A 21,457-nucleotide genomic window follows, 5' to 3' on the forward strand; every position below is an offset into this window, starting at 1 on the left:
TGAAGTATTAGGTAAATTTTGTATCTGTTAAGAGAAACATTCCAGTCTCCTAGCTTAGGAATATTAGCCACTAGAGAAAGTGAGAGGGCAGGATGTGAAGTATTAAACGTGTATGTGTGGTCAGAGAAACATACCAAGCCCTTCTCAGCTTACGGATATTAACCAGCTGAGGAAAGTAAGAAACACCTATCAATCTGTAGCCAAACACCTTAATTCCATAAGGGTTGGCCACAAACAAATTGCCTCCATGTCACCCTCTCCCTGCCATTTCACTGCCCTCCCCCCCAGTTCACACACCCTCTCTCATATACCTCTCCACTCCTTCCCTCTATGTTATCCTTGGTCTAAGTAAGAAGCAGGAAAGAAAAAAGTCTCAACTTAGAAAATATTACCCAGCAATTCCATGGGCTTGAATGATGAGTGAATGGAAGCCTGACCCATTTAATTGGGCAAACTTAGGCTGTCAGGACATTGCTGCTCCCTACCCTGCCCTAGGGTGGGAAAGGAGGTCCGGATGATGATGATGATGAGAAAAGTAAGAAGCAGAAGGTGAAATATTAGCTTAGGATTAGTAGCTACCAGAGAAAAGTGAATGAGTGTACATAAAACCAGAGTCCAAGCTGAGACATGCACATTGTTACAAATCTTACTTCCCCCCCCCCCTTTTTTTTTTCCTCTCTCTCTCTCTCTCTCTCCAGACATTGATACCTTGGTGCTAGGAATTCGTAATCTAAGTCAGTTATTCCCCAACCGCTTCTAGCAGCTGTTGGGAATTAAATGAGTATGTTTTGGGATATGGTTTATCTTACAGTATAGAAATCATCAGCTGTACTATCTCTCTCTCTATTGCCAGACGCCTCAATCTCGTAAAGGGTGGCCACAAACTAATCGCCTCCATGTCGCCCTGTCCAGTGCCCTCTCCAATCCTTCCCTCCATCTCATCCTTGCCCTCCCCCTCCCTCTCCCCCCCTCCACCTCACTCACATACATTCCCCGTTAGGCTCTTGCTCTCCATCCTCTCCTCATAGCCAAACCACCTCAGTGTATTCTCCTAACACTTTCTATCACATCCACACCACAATGCTCCTTCACTTCCTCATTTGTCAGTCTGTCCCTCCATGTAATTACACATGCTTCTCTCAAATAACTCATTTCCACTGCTGTCACTCTTGACTTGTGCCCTTCCAACAAGGTCCAAGTTTCACTTCCATAGGTTAGAGTTGGTATCACAATACTGTCATGCAGTGACTTTTGTACTTCTATGCTCACTGTACCATGGCTAGAAAAAGGCCTCATTTTTGTGTGTTATATAGTGTACGTGTAAGAAAAGTGAGAAGCAGAAGGTGAAATATTAGGCAGTGTTTTGTCCCTAACTCTACAGATACCAGTGCTTCATAATGATCACTTGTTAGTGCCCCAATTTTCTGAATGTGTGAATGATTTTACGAGCAATTATGGAAGGCCTGAAAGTGTCTCGGCACAAAACCCGCTCTTGATTTTTTTAGCACGTCGTTTTCTATCCATATTTGTTGAATGCCATTGAAGACCTAGCATTTTCAAACTTCATGCAATAGATCTGAATGTTAACGTGCGCTGTAACTTGTAGGTGAAGTACGAGGGAATGTACAGTGTACCATTTCCATTCAGGGAGTAGAATTGAATGTTCGTGTAACTCTTTGATGAGAATGTGAAAATAGATGATTTTCTGTTGTGCGTTGTTAAAATTTGAAATCCGTGTATATTAGTACGCAGAGTGGTGTAGTAGAACCCATAGATGAAATAAGGGAGAATGAATGAATAAAACACAGTGAAAATTTTTTGGAAAACACAAGTACTGGTGTGGAGAATGGTGTGGTATATCTTTCAGGCATAATGTGAGGAGTTAGTGTGCGTGTGTGTGTGTGTGTGAATTGGAAAATACTGAAATGTATCAGTATGAAGGAAGATGCAGTGTATCTCTTAGGTGTATGCATGAGAATGGATTTATTTATTTATTTATTTATTTTTTTTAATAATGTGCATTAAACAAAATTAAAAGCAGTCAGTAGGCAACATGGAAAGGAATTTATTATTGCTATTGATATTATTTATTTTTGTAATTATAGAGGGACATTTTGAAAAATGTCATTTTGATAATTACAAGCTATTCTTTGCAGCTGTATGAGGCGAAAAAAAAAAAAAAGGGAGTGGGGGAAGTGAGTACTGTACATCCACTCTAGGTATGTTATTGTATCAGTAGTACAGTAATTTACCTAGACTGGGTATAGGGAGAACAGGGGGGAGAGGGGAGCATATCTGGTATGTTCTTGTATCAGTATTGTTCCATGCAGTCCCTACCTGGTTTGTAGTGTTTGGATTATGTATGAGTTACTCCAGACCAGACGGTATCTTTTAAGTTTTACTAACAAATCTGTGAATCTGGTGTAGAACAGGGGGATTGGTAAATAGCACTTCACTAGAGACTCACATGGTGGTATATTGTGTGGTGTGGATGGCTCAGTCTGCTGGTTGTGGCAGTGGGAGTAGGGAATGAATAACTGATTTGTGGGGTGGCCCTGGCTGTAGAGATGGGAGTAGGAAATAGTGGATGCAGGGTAGACATACAGTAATATAATTCAGTTTGCTGATGTGGGTGTGGATGTGGGAGTAGGAAATAACCAGTGCAGGATAGACATTGATGACTCTGAGCCGTCCCCACAACACACGAGATGGCACCCAGCAGAGTGGAAGAGGAGTGTTATATATGGACCACCCTGAATGGTGTAATCAGTCCAGAAGATGTAGCCCATTCAGTCCAGTGTTTTGTATTTTATTTTTGCTGCCTTCAGGAGAGGGGTGCCATCATGTGGTGGCACTGATATAACTTGTTGGTGAAGCTGCCTGGCTGTATACGTGTCCCTCATCTATCTCTGTCCCCAGGGAGGAGGTTGGTGAACTGCAGGAAAAGGGCAACTTCAACCTGCAGTCCACTGGGTTCACATTCAGATGAGATCGGTTGTGACTGCTACTACCACTATATCACTTCTACTACTACTACTACTACTACTACTACTACTACTACTACTACCTCCAAATTATTTTAGTTAGCATAGGAGAGACTGTTTGAACTGGAGGGGCTACATATGGCCATCATTACCCCTTCATTTCTTGTGATCTTTTCTAAGTTTTTAGTCTTCCTCATGCCATATATTTTAACCACCTTAGGGCAGACTTTCTGTGGTAGTTTCAACCCCAGTCTCATCCGATTGTGAACCCAGTGGACTGCAGGATGAGGCTGGCCTTATCTTACCTCGTTGCTGTTGGTGGATAGGTAGGGAATTGAGGGATGTTTGTATAACAATTGCAGAAGATTCCCCTAAGCTGGATTATAACTTTAGTATTGGTAGTAAGGATGCGGTAGAAGAGAGATGATTGGACTGAAGGGTTTACTAATAATTTCAGTATTTATAAATCATTTTCTGTTTCAGTTGTATAGTTACTTTTTTAAATATTGTACAGTACGTATTAAAAGTTACCAATAAAATGTGCGTAATTTTATCAGACAGCAGTTCTGTTACCAGTTATGATCCACAGCACACACACTCATTTAAAATGTTCCAGTCCAAATTTTGAAAGTCATAATGATAACCATGTGAAAATAATGAAATAAATAGCCTGCCACACTGACCTTAAATGCAGTTAGTTACATTGTATTCATTTGGTAGCTGTTCTTGTATGTGTCCTTTAAAAAAAAATAATTTGCCTTGATTGTTAGACGACAAGTGATACCCACATCCCCCTGTTGCATAATATATATAATATATATATATATATATATATATATATATATATATATATATATATATATATATATATATATATATATATCAGATAGTGGAGGATTTTGGAAAAAAGAATTTTAGATTTGAGTTTGTGCTATATTTTAATTGTGTGTGTATGTGAGAGAGAGAGAGAGAGAGAGAGAGAGAGAGAGAGAGAGAGAGAGAGAGAGAGAGAGAGCCTGAAGATGAGATGGAGGGCTAGGGTGGAGAAAATGGAAACTGTGAGTCTCACCAGGAGAGTGTACGTGAATGAGGCGAAGAGAATGGAGATGGAATTGACTAGGAAAGTGTATGTGAAGCGGAGGGGAAGGGGGAGAGGGAGGATGATATGAAGGGATGGGGTGGAGAGAAAGGAGAATTGATAATATAATTAGGAGACTACATGTGCGTGAGGTAGACAGGGAGACTGATAAGGAGTATGCGAGTGATTTGGAGGGGAAGACTGAGGATGAGATGGAGAAAGGGCAGCCTGATGGTGAACAGATTGATATGGATGGAATTTGTCTCTGGCCAGCCCTTGTGGGATTAAGGCATCTGGTTATAGATATAATAGAGGGATAGCTAAACCCTTCTTCTATTGTGCTGAAGAGGAATGCCTTCACGTGGTGGTACAGGTGTAACTGGGTGGTGGAGCGGCCTGGTTAAGTAAACATCCCTCAACTCCCTCCATGTCTCACGAGAGGAGGATGGCAGACTGTCGGTGGAGGACAAATTCAGCCTGCAGTTCACTGGGTTCACGTTTCATATGAACCTAAGAAAAATATCCATCAGATATATGTCCTGAAAAGAGGATGGTTGACCGAAGGAGAATGGCAACTTCAGCCTGCAGCGCACCGAGTTCACGTTCAGATGAGCTTGGGACCAGAACAGCAACATAATCCCCAACACAGTCGTTCCCACAACACACGATAACTCCCCCGGCGGAGTGGAAGGGAGAGTGTTACATACCCACCTCCTTTACCACAAAACTGACCTTATAACAGCGTGACCTGACCCGTTTTTCTTTGTTAAGGGATCAGGTGTCGACATGCTTAATTAGCGTGTTGAGAAAATTAAATGGCGTAGTGGGAAAAAATGTTCAGAAAATGATCAGTTATCTTTTTAATTTGACTTTACCCGATAAAGGAAAAAGTTTCGAATCTGTAGCAGCAATAGTAGTGGTTGTTCTTGATGTGGACTCAGGCTCATCTTGACATGAACCCGGTGGACTGCAGGTTGAAATTTCCGTCCTGCAGTCTACTATCATCTTTCTAGGGGATAGGAGGGAGGTGAGGGACGTTTGTCTAACTGGGGCAGGACAGCAAAGTCTCCAAGTTATATCTTTGCCACCACGTGAAGGCGTCCCTCTCCAGAACCTCCCTATTCAGATAAAAATCGTGTTATTAGCAAGAGTACTACCCACCGACAAATGAGTTAAATGAGAGGAGCATTTGGAGTTACATGGAGAGGCAGACAAATGAGGAAGTGAAGAAGTTGATGAGTTATCTGAGAGAAGCATGTGGAGTTACGTGGAGAGGCAGCAAATGATTAAGTGAAGAGGTGGAAATGAGTTATCTGAGAGAAGCATGTGGAGGCAGGCAAATAAGGAAGTGAAGAAATGAAAATGAGTTATGAAAGGTGCATGTGAAGTTACGTGGGGAGGCAGACAAATTAGGAAGTGAAGAAGTGGAAATGAATTATCTGAGAGGAGTATGTGGAGTTAAGTGGGGAGGCAGACAAATGAGGAAGTGAGGAGGTGGAAGTGAGTTATCTGGGGAGCATGTGGAGTTACACTGAGAGAGGCAGACGAATGAGGAAGTGAAGAAGTGTCGTGTTGTTGATGTGGATGTGATTGAAAGTGTTAAAAGTACTTTGATGTGGTTTGGCCATGTGGAGAGAATAGAGATTGACTAGGAGAGTGTATGCGGATGGGGAGAAGAGGAGGAGGAGGAGATCGAGGATAAGACAGCGATGATGTGGAGAGAATGGAGAGAGACAGAACAGAAGAGTGTAAGTGGGGCGGAGGAGGGGATGGGGACGTCAAGAATGAGATGGAGGGATAGGATGGAAAGGTACAGTATATGAGAGAGGGTAGGAGTTGAAGAGAAGGCAGACTGATGAAAAAAGGACAGGGTGACAGAGGCGATTTGTCTGTGGCCACCTCTTACAGGATTAAAGAGTCTGGCTATAGATAATGGGGAGAAAGATAGACATACAAAGAGGCAGACAGACAGATGAATGGATAGATACATAGATTAATAGATAGATTGAATTAAATACCATCACACATTGCGTCAGGGCATGTAACTTTTTATTTTTGTTGTTTTTCAGGTTACCTATCATCCATTCCTCCCCTCCCCCCCCATCAGTGTAGAGCCACTCCCAGGCACTTCCACATCGAGTGAATGGATGGTAGGTGCCCCCAACTTCCACCATTCTCTCTCCAGATCAAAATATTTAATTGTGAAAAATAGCTGGAGAATTTTGAGGGAAATTTTAGGGTTTACGGTCGAGTGCCTCTTGCTTTTTTTTCTTTCACGGCGAGAGAGAGAGAGAGAGAGAGAGAGATTCATCCATTCCCTGTTTGGTCAGTTGCTTCGTAGGAAAGTGAGAGAATATTTCCCTCCCTCCCTCCCTCTCTCTCTCTCTCTCTCTCTCTCTCTCTATGTCTCTCTCTCTCTGTCTCTCTCTGTCTGTCTGTCTGTCTCTCTCTCTCTCTCTCTCTCTCTTATTTTTTTTGGGGGAGAGGGGGTAAAATTTCACTTTCCGTACATCCCCTTCGATTATTTTGATGATTTTATGACTGATTTTCCGTCCTACATATCAGGGGTCCTTAGTTCTCACAGCTTACTTAATGCCACTCAGGGATTAGCGACTGGTCACTTTTTTTTGTCTGGGTAGCCTTGTGGGAAAGAAAATGTGCTGAATTATGGATGGATGGATGTGAAGAGGACGCATTATGAGACTGACTAGGAGAGTGTGTGTGTGACGGGGTGAAGAGGACGCATTATGAGACTGACTAGGAGAGTGTGTGTGTGACGGGGTGAAGAAGGTGGAGAGAGAGAGTGACTAGGAGAGTGGGTGTGTGACGGGGTGAAGAAGGTGGAGAGAGAGAGTGACTAGGAGAGTGGGTGTGTGACGGGGTGAAGAAGGTGGACGCAGAGAGACTGACTAGGAGAGTGTGTGTGTGACGGGGTGAAGAAGGTGGAGAGAGAGAGTGACTAGGAGAGTGTGTGTGTGACGGGGTGAAGAAGGTGGAGAGAGAGAGAGTGACTAGGAGAGTGGGTGTGTGACGGGGTGAAGAAGGTGAGAGAGAGAGTGACTAGGAGAGTGGGTGTGTGACGGGGTGAAGAAGGTGGAGAGAGAGAGTGACTAGGAGAGTGGGTGTGTGACGGGGTGAAGAAGGTGGAGAGAGAGAGTGACTAGGAGAGTGGGTGTGTGACGGGGTGAAGAAGGTGGAGAGAGAGACTGACTAGGAGAGTGGGTGTGTGACGGGGTGAAGAAGGTGGAGAGAGAGAGTGACTAGGAGAGTGGGTGTGTGACGGGGTGAAGAAGGTGGAGAGAGAGAGTGACTAGGAGAGTGGGTGTGTGACGGGGTGAAGAAGGTGGAGAGAGAGAGTGACTAGGAGAGTGGGTGTGTGATTGAGTACAGGAGGATCGGGTGACGAGGTATGAGAGACTGACTAGGAGAATGTGTGAGGTAGTGGTGTGAAGAGAAGGGGGAGAACCAGAATGAGATGGAGGGATGGAGAGAATGAGACTGAGAGACTGACTAGAAGAGTATGTAAGTGAGGCGAAAGGGGGAGAGGGAGGGGGAGGCCGAGGATGATACGTAGGGATGAAGTGGCGAGGATAGCGAATGAGAGACTGACTAGGAGAGTGTATGTGATTGAGGTGGAGGGGAGAGGAGGAGGGGAAGACGAGGGATGAGATGGAGGGCTGGGATGGGTAGGTATGTCGGAGCGAAGGATGTACTGTAGGCTGGAGAAAGGGCAACGTGATGGCGGAGGACAGAGTGACATGGGGGCGATTTGTTTGTGGCCATCTCTCAAAGGGATTACGGCTTCTGATGATAGATAGGTAGATAAATAGATAGAATAAATCGGTCAGGAAGGCCTACTACGAAGCTCATACCATCAAGAATACACCCTGTCCTTGTCCTTGGTGCTATCCTTGTCAGTCACGCTCTCTCTCTCTCTCTCTCTCTCTCTCTCTCTCTCTCACACACACACACACACACACACACACACACACACACACACACACAAATAAGCAGACACACACACACACACACACACACACACACACACACACACACCAAGGAATGAAGATCTCTGTGGTTTTTGCTTCGTTGAATACTCACCCATTCTTCAAGGGGTAGGCGGCTGCTTTGCACTTCTTCGTGACTAGTACACGCTCTCATGCCTGGGATAACTCTAGTATAATGTTCCATGTGTGTGTTTATGTGTGTGTGTGTGTGTGTGTGTGTATGTGTGTGTGCGTGTGTGTGTGTGTGTATTGTGCTTTTATTTGTGTGTGTGTTTATTTTTTAGATGTATTTCTCTCTCTCTCTCTCTCTCTCTCTCTCTCTCTCTCTCATATTGAACATAATCTTCGAGGTAGTTTGGGCATGTGGAGAGGATGGAGAATGAGACTGACTAGAAGAGTGAACGTGAGTGAGGTGGAAGGGGTTTGGGGACGGGACGGGAAGACCGAAAATAAAGTGGAGAGATGGAACGGAGAGGTATATGAGAGAGGGGGTGTGAGCTGGAGAAATGGCAGCTGCTGACAAAGGAGGGGTGACTTGGAGGCGATTCGTTTGTGGCCACCCCTTTCAAGATTAAGCGTCGGAGATAAATAGAAAGACAGATGGATATAAAATTTGCTCGTTAGTAGCAAGAATAAAGTAGACAATAATACTAAAATAATCTTAAGAATTTGTATGAATATTTTCCTGTCAATGGTGGGCCTTATGTGGTCATTGTTGCCAAATAGTAAATATTGATTTCTGATCTTGTCTCAGGGCTTTATGTATATAATTTACATCGCTTTGAGCATTTCCAGTGATGAAAGTAATTGCGTGTAATTGATGTTGATACTTGGAAATGAGGGAGGGTTGTAGGCAATAAAGATCAAATAAAAATAAATGAGTAACCGTCCCGTTGGATGATGATGTTGACAACAAGGATGATAAACACGCGAAAATGGCTGCACCATGAATAAAACAAGCAAGGGTGGGGTGTCAGGCGAGGAGATGAATATATATTAAGGTTTGTGAAGGCGCATGAATGTTAAATTGTATTGTCTGTAGCACTTGAGGCGTTTATTAAGAGTTAAATTCCGTGGCGTCGTCTGGCATCTTTATCTCAGCTGGAGGATGGAGTCAGTCGCAGCGTTGTCAACGTTTTTAATTTTATGCTAGATACGGAAACATTTAACATTATATGTAACTTTTTACCTTTTCATGGTCGAGACAGCTGTAACATTCTACTCTGGCTAATGTCACATTATTGTATTCATCTGAGAGTGAATAAATAAGTCTTAGAGTGTCAATCCGTCTTCTGTTTACCTTTTTCCGCTAGATCTGAAGACCTTTAATTCTCGCAATTTAAAATCCTCTATAGTACTCCTGCTTGCATGTGATTTAACTCAGCAAACGAGTGATTTGTTTGAAGTTGGGGATTTGAAACTAAACTTTATTGATCCTCTTAAATACACCCCTGGGGAAGGGAGAAAAAATATTTTCCCAGTATCTCAGCTTGTAAGAGACGACTGAAAAGGGCCTTCTTACGGGGCTTCCTCTCTTCTGTCCCACCTCTCTTCCTGGCACTTCCTTGTATCTGCCGGCCTTTATTTTCTCTCCGCTCCTATCAGGTTAGAAATTTGGTTTTATGACAGGGGCAATTGAAAAACATCCCATTGAGTGACCCTCCCTCCATTCCTCCTTGTGCTTCAACGCCAAACTGTTTCATCACCAAGCCACCTCATCTCCAAAACCACATTCTTTCCTTCCCTCCTAAATTCGGCAGGTCTGTCTGAAGCTGAGAAAAAGCAATCTGCCCTGGAGAGATCAGAGAAAATAATCTTTGTAGCCTAGAAGCAATCATCACAACCTCGGGCTCATTTGAACGTGAACCCGGTAAACTGCAGGTAGAAATTGCCCCTCTGTAGTCCATCATCTTCCCTTCAGCGGATAGGGGGAAGCAGGACGTTTGTATAATCGAGCAACTTCTCTTAGTTCATCAATACCAACGCGTGAAGTCACCAAGGGGCAAGCTTATATTCCAGAGATTTTACCCATTTCTAGATATACTCCAGATATCACGGACTTCTGGTGATGCATAAGAAACTTGAGCACAATTTCTAACGATATTCTATAAATGCTTTTATAAGGTAGCTTCATTCTTAACATTTTCGGTGGAAGCTTAGCGACAGTTTAGCGAATTCTGTAAACTTGGATTGGTAACCCTGGAGCTCCGACGGACCTCCACCTCCTCTCCTCCTCCTCCTCGCATAGTCAGTGTGCGATAAACAAGTGATAGGGGTGGTGTACTGCCGCGCCCCTCTGTCTCCTTCTAACTCGCCCCTCGCTAGCGCATCCCCCATAAGCGGAATTCATAATAATCACCAATCTTGAGAGTGTAAGAGGCCATACTGAAACCAGAATGATCAATGGTGGAGTGGAATATTGCTCTTGAAGGCAGATATTCGGTACTTTTAAGCGGCAATCGTTGCGTGTGTAGCAAAACAGTGATGTATATATTTTTTACCTGTTAGTGAAGTGTACAGAAGAACAGTCGATACTGAAGATTTGAAAGGCGATATTAACCTCGGAATATTTGATGGTGGAGTGAAATATTAATCCATTCCTGATATGTTTAACTAGTATTTTATGCCAGTTAACACCAGACGATTGTATTCAGTTGAGTGGGTTATATTGGGTTATTGAAGCTCATTAATTCGGTCTTGTGAATGCAGTGTGTGTGTGTGTGTGTGTGTGTGGTGCTAAAGAGGGACGCCTTCACGTGGTGGCAATTACATGCCCACATGGCAACGATGTAACTGGGTGGTGGAGATGCCTGACTATGCAATGTCCCTCAGCTCCCTCCCTGTTCCCCGAAAAGAGGATGGAGAACTTCAAGAGACGGACGAGTTCAGCCTGCAGTCCACCGAGTTCACGTTCAGGTTCAACTAACCTACAACTAGTCGCTATTACTACCACTGTGTGTGTGTGTGTGTGTGTGTGTGTGTGTGTGTGTGTGTGTGTGTGTCTCCTTAACCCTTTGTCTACGAAGTAAGAGAGGTATCAGTTTCTTCTGGTTTACGTGGGACGATTTTTTTACCGTATCGAGAAGGAAACAAATGAGAAAAAAAATGTGTACGAATGTTGGCCTAAAACGTTTGTATTTTTGCTGGTGAGTGACGAGAATTAATATAATCATGTGTTTTATTGCAGTTAAAGATAGACGAGTTAAGCAAAAAAGAAAATAAAGCTATTGATTCCGGACCCGACTTGGCGTGGCACCGAAGTGGACGATGGCCTAAAAACAGAAATTCCCAGATAATTGATTTTTCCCCCCACGTCCCCCCAAAATCCTTCACCATTTTCCTCAACGCCCAACCCTGTTTCAAAATCATCATGTCGGCTGCTGAGACTTGCGTGGGTCAAACAGAAGCAGCCGAAAATGGTGTAAAAACGAACTGCAGTGGCGAGAATGCCGTCAGGCCGAGTCGCTCCAGCACGGATGTAAACATTGACTGCACTGATGGCGACTCGATCATGCTGCTGGAGCCACGATCGTTCAGGTATGGTGTTGGTGTTTGTTACTATTATTATTATTATTATTACTACTACCACTACTACTACTACTACTACTACTACCACTACTACTGTTACTACTACTACTACTACTGTTACTACTACTACTACTACTACTGTTACTACTACTACTACTGCTCTACCACCACCACCACCACCACTATTTCTACTACTACGTTTGCAACTTATTTCACGAAACTCAGTGTACATCCTTTGCATACCGGTAGCACTTCTTCGTGACTCTTATCATATTCTAGTGTTTACCTGTTACAGCTCAGCATTGGAGATGGGGAGACGGCAATTTTGGGCCAAGTTAGAGAGAGAGAAAAAAGTATGCTTCAACTTATAAATCCTGTCTGTCTGCATGTCTGTCTACCTATATATCTATCTGTCTACCTGTCTATCTATCTACATGTCTATTTATGTATATACATGTCTGTCTATCTATTGCCAGACGCCTTAATCCGGTAAGGGGTGGCCGAAGACTAATCCCCTTCATGTCACTTTGCCTTCTTTCATTTTCCTGCCCTCCCACCAGCTCACACCTTCTCATATCTCTGTCCTGCAGCTTCATTAATATTCTCTACTGATAAACCCTCAGGCCCTCCAAGACACCAGCACTTCTTCGTGACTATCATTTGTCAAGTTCCTGTTAAAATCGAACATTCAAGATGGAGAGATGGCAGTTTTAGGCCAAGTTAGAGTAAGAAGAGTATACCTGAACATATTCCTTCTTCAGTTTGACTAATAATCTTTCTTAATCTTTCTCCCCAGGCCCTTCAAGACACCAGCACTTCTTCGTGACTATCATGTGTAAATTTCTTGTTAAAACTCAGCATACAAGATGGAGAGGTGGCAGTTTTAGGCCAGGTTAGAGTAAGAAGAGTCTACCTAAACATACCGGTATTCCTCCTTCAGTTTGGCTAATAATCTTCCTTCATCTTTCTCTCCAGGCCCTTCAAGACACCAGCACTTCTTCGTGACTATCATGTGTTAATTTCTTGTTAAAACTCAGCATACAAGATGGAGAGGTTGCAGTTTTAGGCCAGGTTAGAGTAAGAAGAGTCTACCTAAACATACCGGTATTCCTCCTTCAGTTTGGCTAATCTTAACTTTCTCTGTAGGCCCTTCAAGACACCAGCACTTCTTCGTGACTATCATATGTTAATTTCTTGTTAAAACTCAGCATACAAGATGGAGAGGTGGCAGTTTTAGGCCAGGTTAGAGTAAGAAGGGTCTACCTAAACATATTCCTCCTGCAACTCAGCTAATAATCTTCCTTACTCTTTCTCCGCAGGCCCTTCAAGACATCAGAGGAGTATCTATATGCTATGAAGGAGGATCTTGCGGAGTGGCTCAACAGTTTATACAATCTGGATATCAGTGTCGACAATTTTTTCGAGAGATTGGAAACTGGAGAGATTCTGTGTGCGGTGAGTACCATGAGATTTTTTTGGTGTGTGTGTAAGTTTGCACTAGCTGCCTTGTTTTTTTTTTGTTTTTTTTTCTGGTTATTTCAGAGAGAGAGAGAGAAAGAAAGAAAGAAAGAGAGAGAGAGAGGCGCATGTGGAGTAATATAGAGAGACACTGATGAGGTAGTAAAGGAGCGTTGTGGTGTTGATGTGTGAAGCATGCGGAGTTACATGGAGGGACAGACAGACAGACAAATAAGGAAATAAAAGAGCGTTGTGGTGTTGCTGTGGATGTGGAGCATGTGGAGTTACGTGGAGAGACAGACAGGCAAATGAGGAAGTAAAGGAGTGTTGTGGTGTTGATGTGGACGTGGAGTTACGTAGAGACAGACAGGCAAATGAGTAAGTAAACGAGCAGTGTGGTGTTGATGTGGATGTGGAGCATGTGGAGTTACGTGGAGAGACAGACAGACAAATGAGTATGTAAACGAGCAGTGTGGTGTTGATGTGGATGTGGAGCATGTGGAGTTACGTGGAGAGACAGACGGGCAAATGAGGAAGTAAAGGAGCAGTGTGGTGTTGATGTGGATGTGGAGCATGTGGAGTTACGTGGAGAGACAGACAGACAAATGAGTATGTAAACGAGCAGTGTGGTGTTGATGTGGATGTGGAGCATGTGGAGTTACGTGGAGAGACAGACAGGCAAATGAATAAGTAAATGGAGTAGTGTGGTGTTGATGTGGATGTGGAGCATGTGGAGTTACGTAGAGAGACAGAAGGGCAAATGAGGAAGTAAAGGAGCAGTGTGGTGTTGATGTGGATGTGATTGAAAATGGTTACAGAAATACACTGAGATGCTTTGGCCATGTGGAGAGGATGGAGAACGAGAGACTGACTAGAAGAGTGTAGCTGTGCGAGAGAGGTGGATGGGGTGAGGAGGAGAGGGAAACCAAGGATGAGATGGAGGGATAGAGTGGAGAGATATATTGGTATTAGAGAGGGGGTGTGAGACGAAGGAAGGGCAGCGAAATGATAGAGGACTGGGCGACGTGGAGGCGATTTGACTGTGGCCACACCTTACCAGATTAACGTGTCTGGCAATATATACATTATTATTATTATTATTATTATTATTATTATTATTATTATTTTGATTATTGTTATTTTTATACTCTCATCCCTAGCTCAGTCTGATGTTCCTAGATATTTCCCCAATCTAACTAACCTCACCTCACCTCACCTCACCTCACCTCACCTCTCCTCTCACCTCAGAGCTAACCTATTCTAGTACAGGTCTGTCTCAACTTAGGTGTTATTTAACCTAATCTTACTGATGATATTTATGTAAGGGCCGGAAGGGTGTCAGATAAGAGGGTTGATGTATCCGGTGTTGGAGAGACAGAGAGAGAGGGGGGGGATATCAGTGTTAAGAGCAATTACCTTAGCGTGTGAGAGATAGAGAGATAAATGGAAGAGAGAGAGAGAGAGCTAAATGAACCGATAACCATTACGTAACACGGATATAAGTAAAAGTCAATTATCAGCCGTCACTAATAGCCTATAATTACCGATTTAATTGACCAAGGGAGAATGTACTGTTACCTGATTTTCTACTACCGGCATTAAATGACTTGGTACCGAGGACGAAGTACCTAATGTAAGTAAGTCTGTGTATATGTATGTATGTACTGTATGTGTATATTCCTATGTATGTACAGGTAGGTTGTTTGTGTGTGTGTGTGTGTGTGTGTGTGTGTGTGTGTGTGTATGTGTGTGTGTGTGTGTGTGTGTGTGTGTGTGTGTATGTGTGTGTGCGCGTGTGTGCCTGACTCTGGGCATTGTTTTCACTGCCTGCTCCCAAGGCCCAGCAGTCCTCCTACATAATCATACACCTCCACGTGTCGCCACTTCGGCGCTAACACCCACCGTCCATATTGCATACATATTAGGGCCGTCTCATACAGGACTGGTGTATTGGTATTAGCGGAGGTATTTTTACGGCATGGCGGGTCTTCTGGTAGATCAGTAAAGTTTGCTTTAATGAAATTCAAATCCTTAAACTGTTCCCTGCCACAGCGGGGATTCGAACCGGGGTACATTAGGACTGCAGGCCACCTCTCTACCTATTCAGCCACCGCTGGGGAGTGAGACTGACTAGGAGAGTGTATGTGAGTGAGTTGGAGGGTGCAAGAGGAGACAGGATGAGATAGAGGGATGGACTGGAGAGAATGGAGAGTGAGAGATTGACTACGAAAGCGTATGTGAGTGAGGTGGAGGGGGAGAGGGGAAGACCGGGGATGAGATGGAGGGATGGGGTGTAGAGAATGGAGAGTGAGAGACTGACTAGAAGAGTGAGTGAGGTGGAGCAGGAGAGAGGAGACGAGAATGAGAAGAATGGATGGGGATGGAGAGGATGGGGAATGAGAGACTAACTAGGAGAGAGTATGTGGGTGGGGTGGAAGAGCGCGGCCCGGGGGTAGTAAAGACACGAAATCACGAACGCAGGAAACTTAGGAAACAACGAATATCCCAGTACGAAGATGGAGGCACGAAATCATGACGAATATCCAAAACTTACGAATGAATCCCACGAACACCAAAGACATAACGAATACGGTACTTACGGACAAAACGAAACCAAGAAATGCACAGATGTAACGAAACCAAACCAACTCCATTACGAAATTGATACAAATAACACGAAACTTAATTTTAAAAAACGTAACCACGAAAAACGCGAAATATAAAGACAGAAAAGATACGTCGGAACAGGAAAAACGCGAAACACAAAACAGAGCGCCTACGAAAGAACCGAAATTGCTTCTTAACTACGAAGAATCTTACGAAATTCCTTAGCTACGTTAATAATAGTTCACATCCGCGGCTCTTTTCACCCCCGCAGCGCAACCCGGTAATAGTGGGGGTCGGTTTAACGGTATCCCTCAGGCAACGGACTAACTGGTCAAGCGGAGAGCGTGAAAGTGAAAGCGACCAGCACAGATTTTAATTTTGAATGCTGTGACCGTTGCGACCGTTGAGTTTGAAAGTGGTGATCGTTGGGCTTTTTTTTCTATATGATTTTTTTGAGTATTGTCATCGTTGGTTTGAAAATAGTGGACGTTATTAATGAATGTTTGTGACAAATTATTAATTTATGAAAGTTGGATCGTAGATAGGTAGATAGATAGGTAGAAGGAAAGATAGATAGGTAGATAGATTGATAGATAAACAGATAGACAAAGATAGATAGATAGATAGAAAAAGAAAGATATCCCATTGGGGTCTAGGTCCTTTGAAATGAACAGAACTAGTCATTCAACAAATAATAATAATAATAATAGTAATAATAATAATAATAATAATAATAATAATAATAATAAAAAAGGGGGAACCTCGGAATTCTGACTTATGAGCCGATAGGCGGAGGACAGTACGCTAAGAATGTCTCCAGCAGCCTTCCCGACACACAGATAGTAGTAGTAGTAGTGGTAGCAGTAATAGTAGTAGTCGTAGCAGTAATAGTAGTAATAGTAGGGGTAGTAGTAATTGTCTGTCTGTCTCTGTCTGTCTGTCTGTCTGTCTGTCTGTCTGTCTCTCTCTCTCTCTCTCTCTCTCTCTCTCTCTCTCTCTCTCTTGAATTCCTAGAAACTAATAACGTAATTAGGAACAGCCAGCATGGCTTTAGAACACGGAGATCATGCTTGACAAATTAAATTGAGTTTTACGATACACTTTTTAAAATGAATGATTGTACCAGGTCACTTGATATAATCTACTTAGACTTCCAGAAAGCCTTTGACAAAGTGCCGCATGATAAACTAATGACAAAAGTAAGATCACTTGGAATTGACGGAAATATTCATAGGTGGATACGTTGCTGGTTAAGTGAGAGAAAGCAACGAGTCGTTATAAATGGAATGGAGTCAGACTGGGCTCCAGTGACCAGTGATGTTCCTCAGGGATCGGTGTTGGGACCAGTCCTATTTATTATGTATATTAACGATATCGATGTTGGCCTAAACAACTTCATTTCTAAATTTGCAGACGACACAAAAATCGGCAACACTATATTAACTGAAGAAGACAGAATTAGCCTTCAAAATGACCTTAATAAAATTATCAGCTGGTCAGAAAAATGGCAAATGCCCTTCAATGTAAGCAAATGTCAGGTACTGCAATGTGGGAAAAAAAACAAAAGGTATGATTACGAAATGAAGAGCCAAATCATTAGCAAGTCCTCACTAGTTAAGGATCAAGGCGTACTAATTTCAGACGATCTGAAATGTTCAAATCAATGTATCTCTGCCGCCAATAAAGCCAACAGGGCCCTAAGCTTCATCAAAAGACATTTTACATATAAAAGCAAAGATATTGTAATCCCCCTATACAAAAGCATAGTCAGGCCACACTTAGAGTTTGCAGTGCAGTTTTGGGCGCCTCACCTAATTAAAGATATAGAATTACTGGAAGCGGTCCAGCGTAGGACTACCAAGTTAATCCCGTCCCTGAGGAATAAACCATAGCTCGAGAGACTCAAGGAATTAAACCTATTCTCTCTTAGAAAACGGAGACTCAGGGGACAACTGATTGAATGTTTTAAGATGCTAAAAGGCTTTAGTAATACTGATTCAAACAAGCTATTCACAGTAATTGCCGAGACTGTAACTCGAGGAAATGGTATAAGTTGCAAGCAAGGAGGGCTAATCTTGATACAACCAAAAACTTCTTCACTTACTCTGTTGTAAGCGAATGGAATAAACTCCCTGGGAATGTGATTGAGAGTGGTACCATAAATATATTTAAAAAGAGACTGGACATGTATCTCGACGCAATTGGTATCGTTTAATTAGGATGGAGCAATTATTGCATATTCGCGTCTGCATTCATCTGTCTATTAGACACAGACAATATTTTAGAATATATATAATAGATAAACATTCTATTCATCTTTTGATAAAAACAAAAACAAAAAACAAAAAATTGCATGCATAGAGTAAGTATGTGGCTGTATGCCCAAATTTTCCTTTTCCATATTATTCTACTTTCTGCCGATCCTATAAAATTCCTTCAGGTTTTTCATTCCTGCAAGGTATTACTTCCTCTCTTGTTTCCTGTACGGCAAATGCCGGAGGGTCTGGAGGGTGGGGGAGAGAGCCTTCTGCTGTGCTATCCTTTTCTTCTGCTCCTATGCACTATATTAGGATTAAGGCCGGACCACCTCGTAGGGACCGTAAGGTCTGTGTGGTCTGTGTAACTCTATGTAACTCTCTCTCTCTCTCTCTCTCTCTCTCTCTCTCTCTCTCTCTCTCTCTCGTAGTAGTAGTAGTAGTAGTAGTACAGCAGTAGTAGTAGCAACAGTAGTAGTACAAGTTGAGTAGTAATTCTGTCTGTCTGTCTGTCTGTCTCTGTCTGTCTCTCTCTCTCTCTCTCTCTCTCTCTCTCTCTCTCTCTCTCTCTCGTAGTAGTAGTAGTAGTAGTACAAGTTGCAGTAGTAATTCTGTCTGTCTGTCTGTCTGTTTATCTGTCTGTCTGTCTGTCTGTCTCTCTCGTAGCAGTAGTAGTAGTAGTACAGGAGTAGTAGTAGCAACAGTAGTAGTACAAGTTGAGTAGTAATTCTGTCTGTCTGTCTGTCTGTCTGTCTGTCTCTCTCTCTCTCTCTCTCTCTCTCTCTCCTTCTCCGTTACAACCCTCCACACTACGTATCCATGGCGCTGTTGGTGTCTGTCTTTTTTATGGTGCCCCGGTTAGCGTCAGAGCTGGCCTCGGAGCTGGACAGACTCTCCTAAATAAAGGAACAGCTTAAAGGGCGGCTCATGCATCGGCCTTGTGGGGTAATATGCCACTGTGTGTGTGTGTGTGTGTGTGTGTGTGTGTGTGTGTGTGTGTGAGAGAGAGAGAGAGAGAGAGAGAGAGAGAGAGAGAGTAAAAACTGGTCCCCTTCTTTGTATGTACAGTATAGCCTATTGCTTGCTGTGTGGGGTAGACGAACTTACCCATACTTATCGATATTATTATCTGTCTGTCTGTCTGTCTGTCTCCCTCTGTCTGTCTGTCTGTCTGTCTCCCTCTCTCTCTCTCTCTCTCTCTCAGAAAAAAAACTCGATTGGACTTGTCATTGAGTATTTCCTCTAAAAGTGATGATTTTGTCCATACGTCTGTCACTCCAACTTGGCCCAGATTTTCGTTCCTTTGCAGCTTATTTTTCTGAAACTTTAAGGCAGAAAAAGACAATACTGCGTCTTTTCTGTAACACTTCTTCGTGACCAGCATCATATTCTAGTGTTGATCTATTGCTACAACTCGGCGTTCAAGATGGAAAGATGGCAGTTTTAAGCCAAGTCAGGCAGTGGAGTCATATTGGTGGATAAATTTGACTAGTAACCAAGGAGACTCATTTCTACCTCATAACCAAGACATCAAATTTCACGCAAAGATCCCTAACGCTCTGAGCTCGGTTAGTGATCAGATGTACCGGGATAAATTTGGCTAGTAACCAAGGAGACTCAACTCATGACCAAGACTTATCACATTTTCCCTAACTCTCAGCTCTGTTAGTGGCCACATGTAGTCGTATTGGTGGATTAATTTGACTAGTAACCAAGGAGACTCATTCGTACCTCATAACCAAGACTTATCACATTTCACTTCTCACATTTCATGCTGGGTTTATCGTGTTTACTGCTGCTGGGTTTATTGTGTTTATTTCCTGCTGCTAGGTTTATTTATTTCCTGCTGCTGGGTTTATTTATTTACTGATGCTGGGTTTATTTATTTACTGATGCTGTATTTATCGTGTCTATTTACTGCTGCTGGGTTTATTTATTTACTGCTGCTGGGTTTATTTATTTACTGCTGCTGGGTTTATTTATTTACTGCTGCTGGGTTTATTTATTTACTGCTGCTGGGTTTATCATTTATTGGGTGTGTGGCAGTGGTGGATAAGGAGTGTGCGTGACGGTAGGGGGCTGTGTGGGGTTAGGGCTGGAGTTGAGTACATGATGAGGCATGCTAATATGTGGATCAGTGTACCCTGCCTCACGCTCAACTAAGGGGTTTGTTTGTACTTTGCCTCGTGGGGAAAGAAGGATTACGCTCACACATATAAAACACGTACACGCCTGCCTACGTACATACATATACATAACACACACATGCATACATTCACATAAAACTCTCTCTCTCTCTCTCTCTCTCTCTCTCTCTCTCTCTCTCATTTCCTTTGAGAACAGACTTCTTAGGTCCCTTGTAAGCACAGTGAGAGAGAGAGAGAGAGAGAGAGAGAGAGAGAGGAGCGGCTGGCGGTAATGATAAAGCCTAGTTCATGATTGGACTCTAATGTGATGGATTATATGTTATGATTTTTGGTGTCTTTAAATGAGAGAGAGAGAGAGAGAGAGAGAGAGAGAGAGAGAGAGAGAGAGAGAGAGAGAGAGAGAGAATAACGGAGAATGATAATTGACTAGTTGACATTATAAGGGTACAGGATATAACGAAAGAGGGAGAGAGAGAGAGAGAGAGAGAGACGAAAAATCATCCCACCTCCCCACAGCAACCCAACACCACCAGATCAAAAATAAAAATAAAAATAATTAGAAGGGAAATCGTCGCTTAGATCCCAAGTGGTGATAAGAGAAGGTTCGAATTACCCCAAGAGAGATCGACTAGGAGAGCAGGGGCCAGGTATCCTAAGTCCTCTTCTCCCTTTACACGGTCAGGTGATGTCTAGTATTTTCACCTTAACTTGGCCCAGATTTTCGTCCTTTTGTTGCGTTCTTCATGTAGCTGTCTGTCTATCTATCTGTCTGTCTGTCTAACTGTCTAGGTGTCTATCTACGTGACTATCTATCTATCTCTGTCTATTTATCTTGCTGTTTATATTGCTGTCTTTATCTATCGACCTGACTGTCTATCTGTTCGTCTGTCTGTCTGTATGTGTGTCTGTCTATCGATTCAGGGAGAGAGAGAGAGAGAGAGAGAGAGAGAGAGAGAGAGAGAGAGGAAACTACTTAGAGAATGTGAGATAAAAGGTAAGGAAGGAAAGAGGAGGAAGGGAAGAAAGGGAAGGGAGAGGGAGGGATGCGAAAGGGTAGGGATTGAAAGGCCCTACGAGTCCTATCCCGTCTCCCATCCCATCCCATCCCATCTCATCTCCCATCCCACGTCATCTCCTCCCCTTCCATTTCCTCCCATCCCATCCCATCTCCTCCCCTTTCAATTCCTCCCATCCCATACCATTACTTATCCCATCCCATCCCATCTCCGCTTATCCCATCCCATCCTATCTCCTCCCCTCCCATTTCCTCCCATCCCATCCCATCTCCGCTTATCCCATCCCATCCCATCTCCTCCCCTTCCATTTCCTCGCATCCCATCCCATCCTATGGTAATAATTCCAGTCCCCTTCACAGTCCTTTCTTTCTTTCCCA

General features: G+C 43.2%; 1 protein-coding gene across 1 annotated transcript in view; it reads left to right on the top strand.

Moving 5' to 3' along the window:
• The first annotated feature begins 10,330 nt into the window (after positions 1–10,330).
• Positions 10,331–21,457, top strand: part of pigs (GAS2-like protein pickled eggs) — a 182,822-nt gene continuing 171,695 nt past the window's right edge. The window contains exons 1-3 of the mRNA XM_080285212.1: positions 10,331–10,441; positions 11,257–11,606; positions 12,917–13,052. Coding sequence (XP_080141338.1) covers positions 11,440–11,606; positions 12,917–13,052 — 303 coding nt within the window. The 5' untranslated portion in view covers positions 10,331–10,441; positions 11,257–11,439. The remainder of the gene's footprint in view (positions 10,442–11,256; positions 11,607–12,916; positions 13,053–21,457) is intronic.

Source organism: Coenobita brevimanus, chromosome 104, assembly GCF_032717465.1.
Source record: "Coenobita brevimanus isolate Jiangsu-jjx chromosome 104, ASM3271746v2, whole genome shotgun sequence".
NCBI lineage: Eukaryota > Metazoa > Arthropoda > Malacostraca > Decapoda > Coenobitidae > Coenobita > Coenobita brevimanus.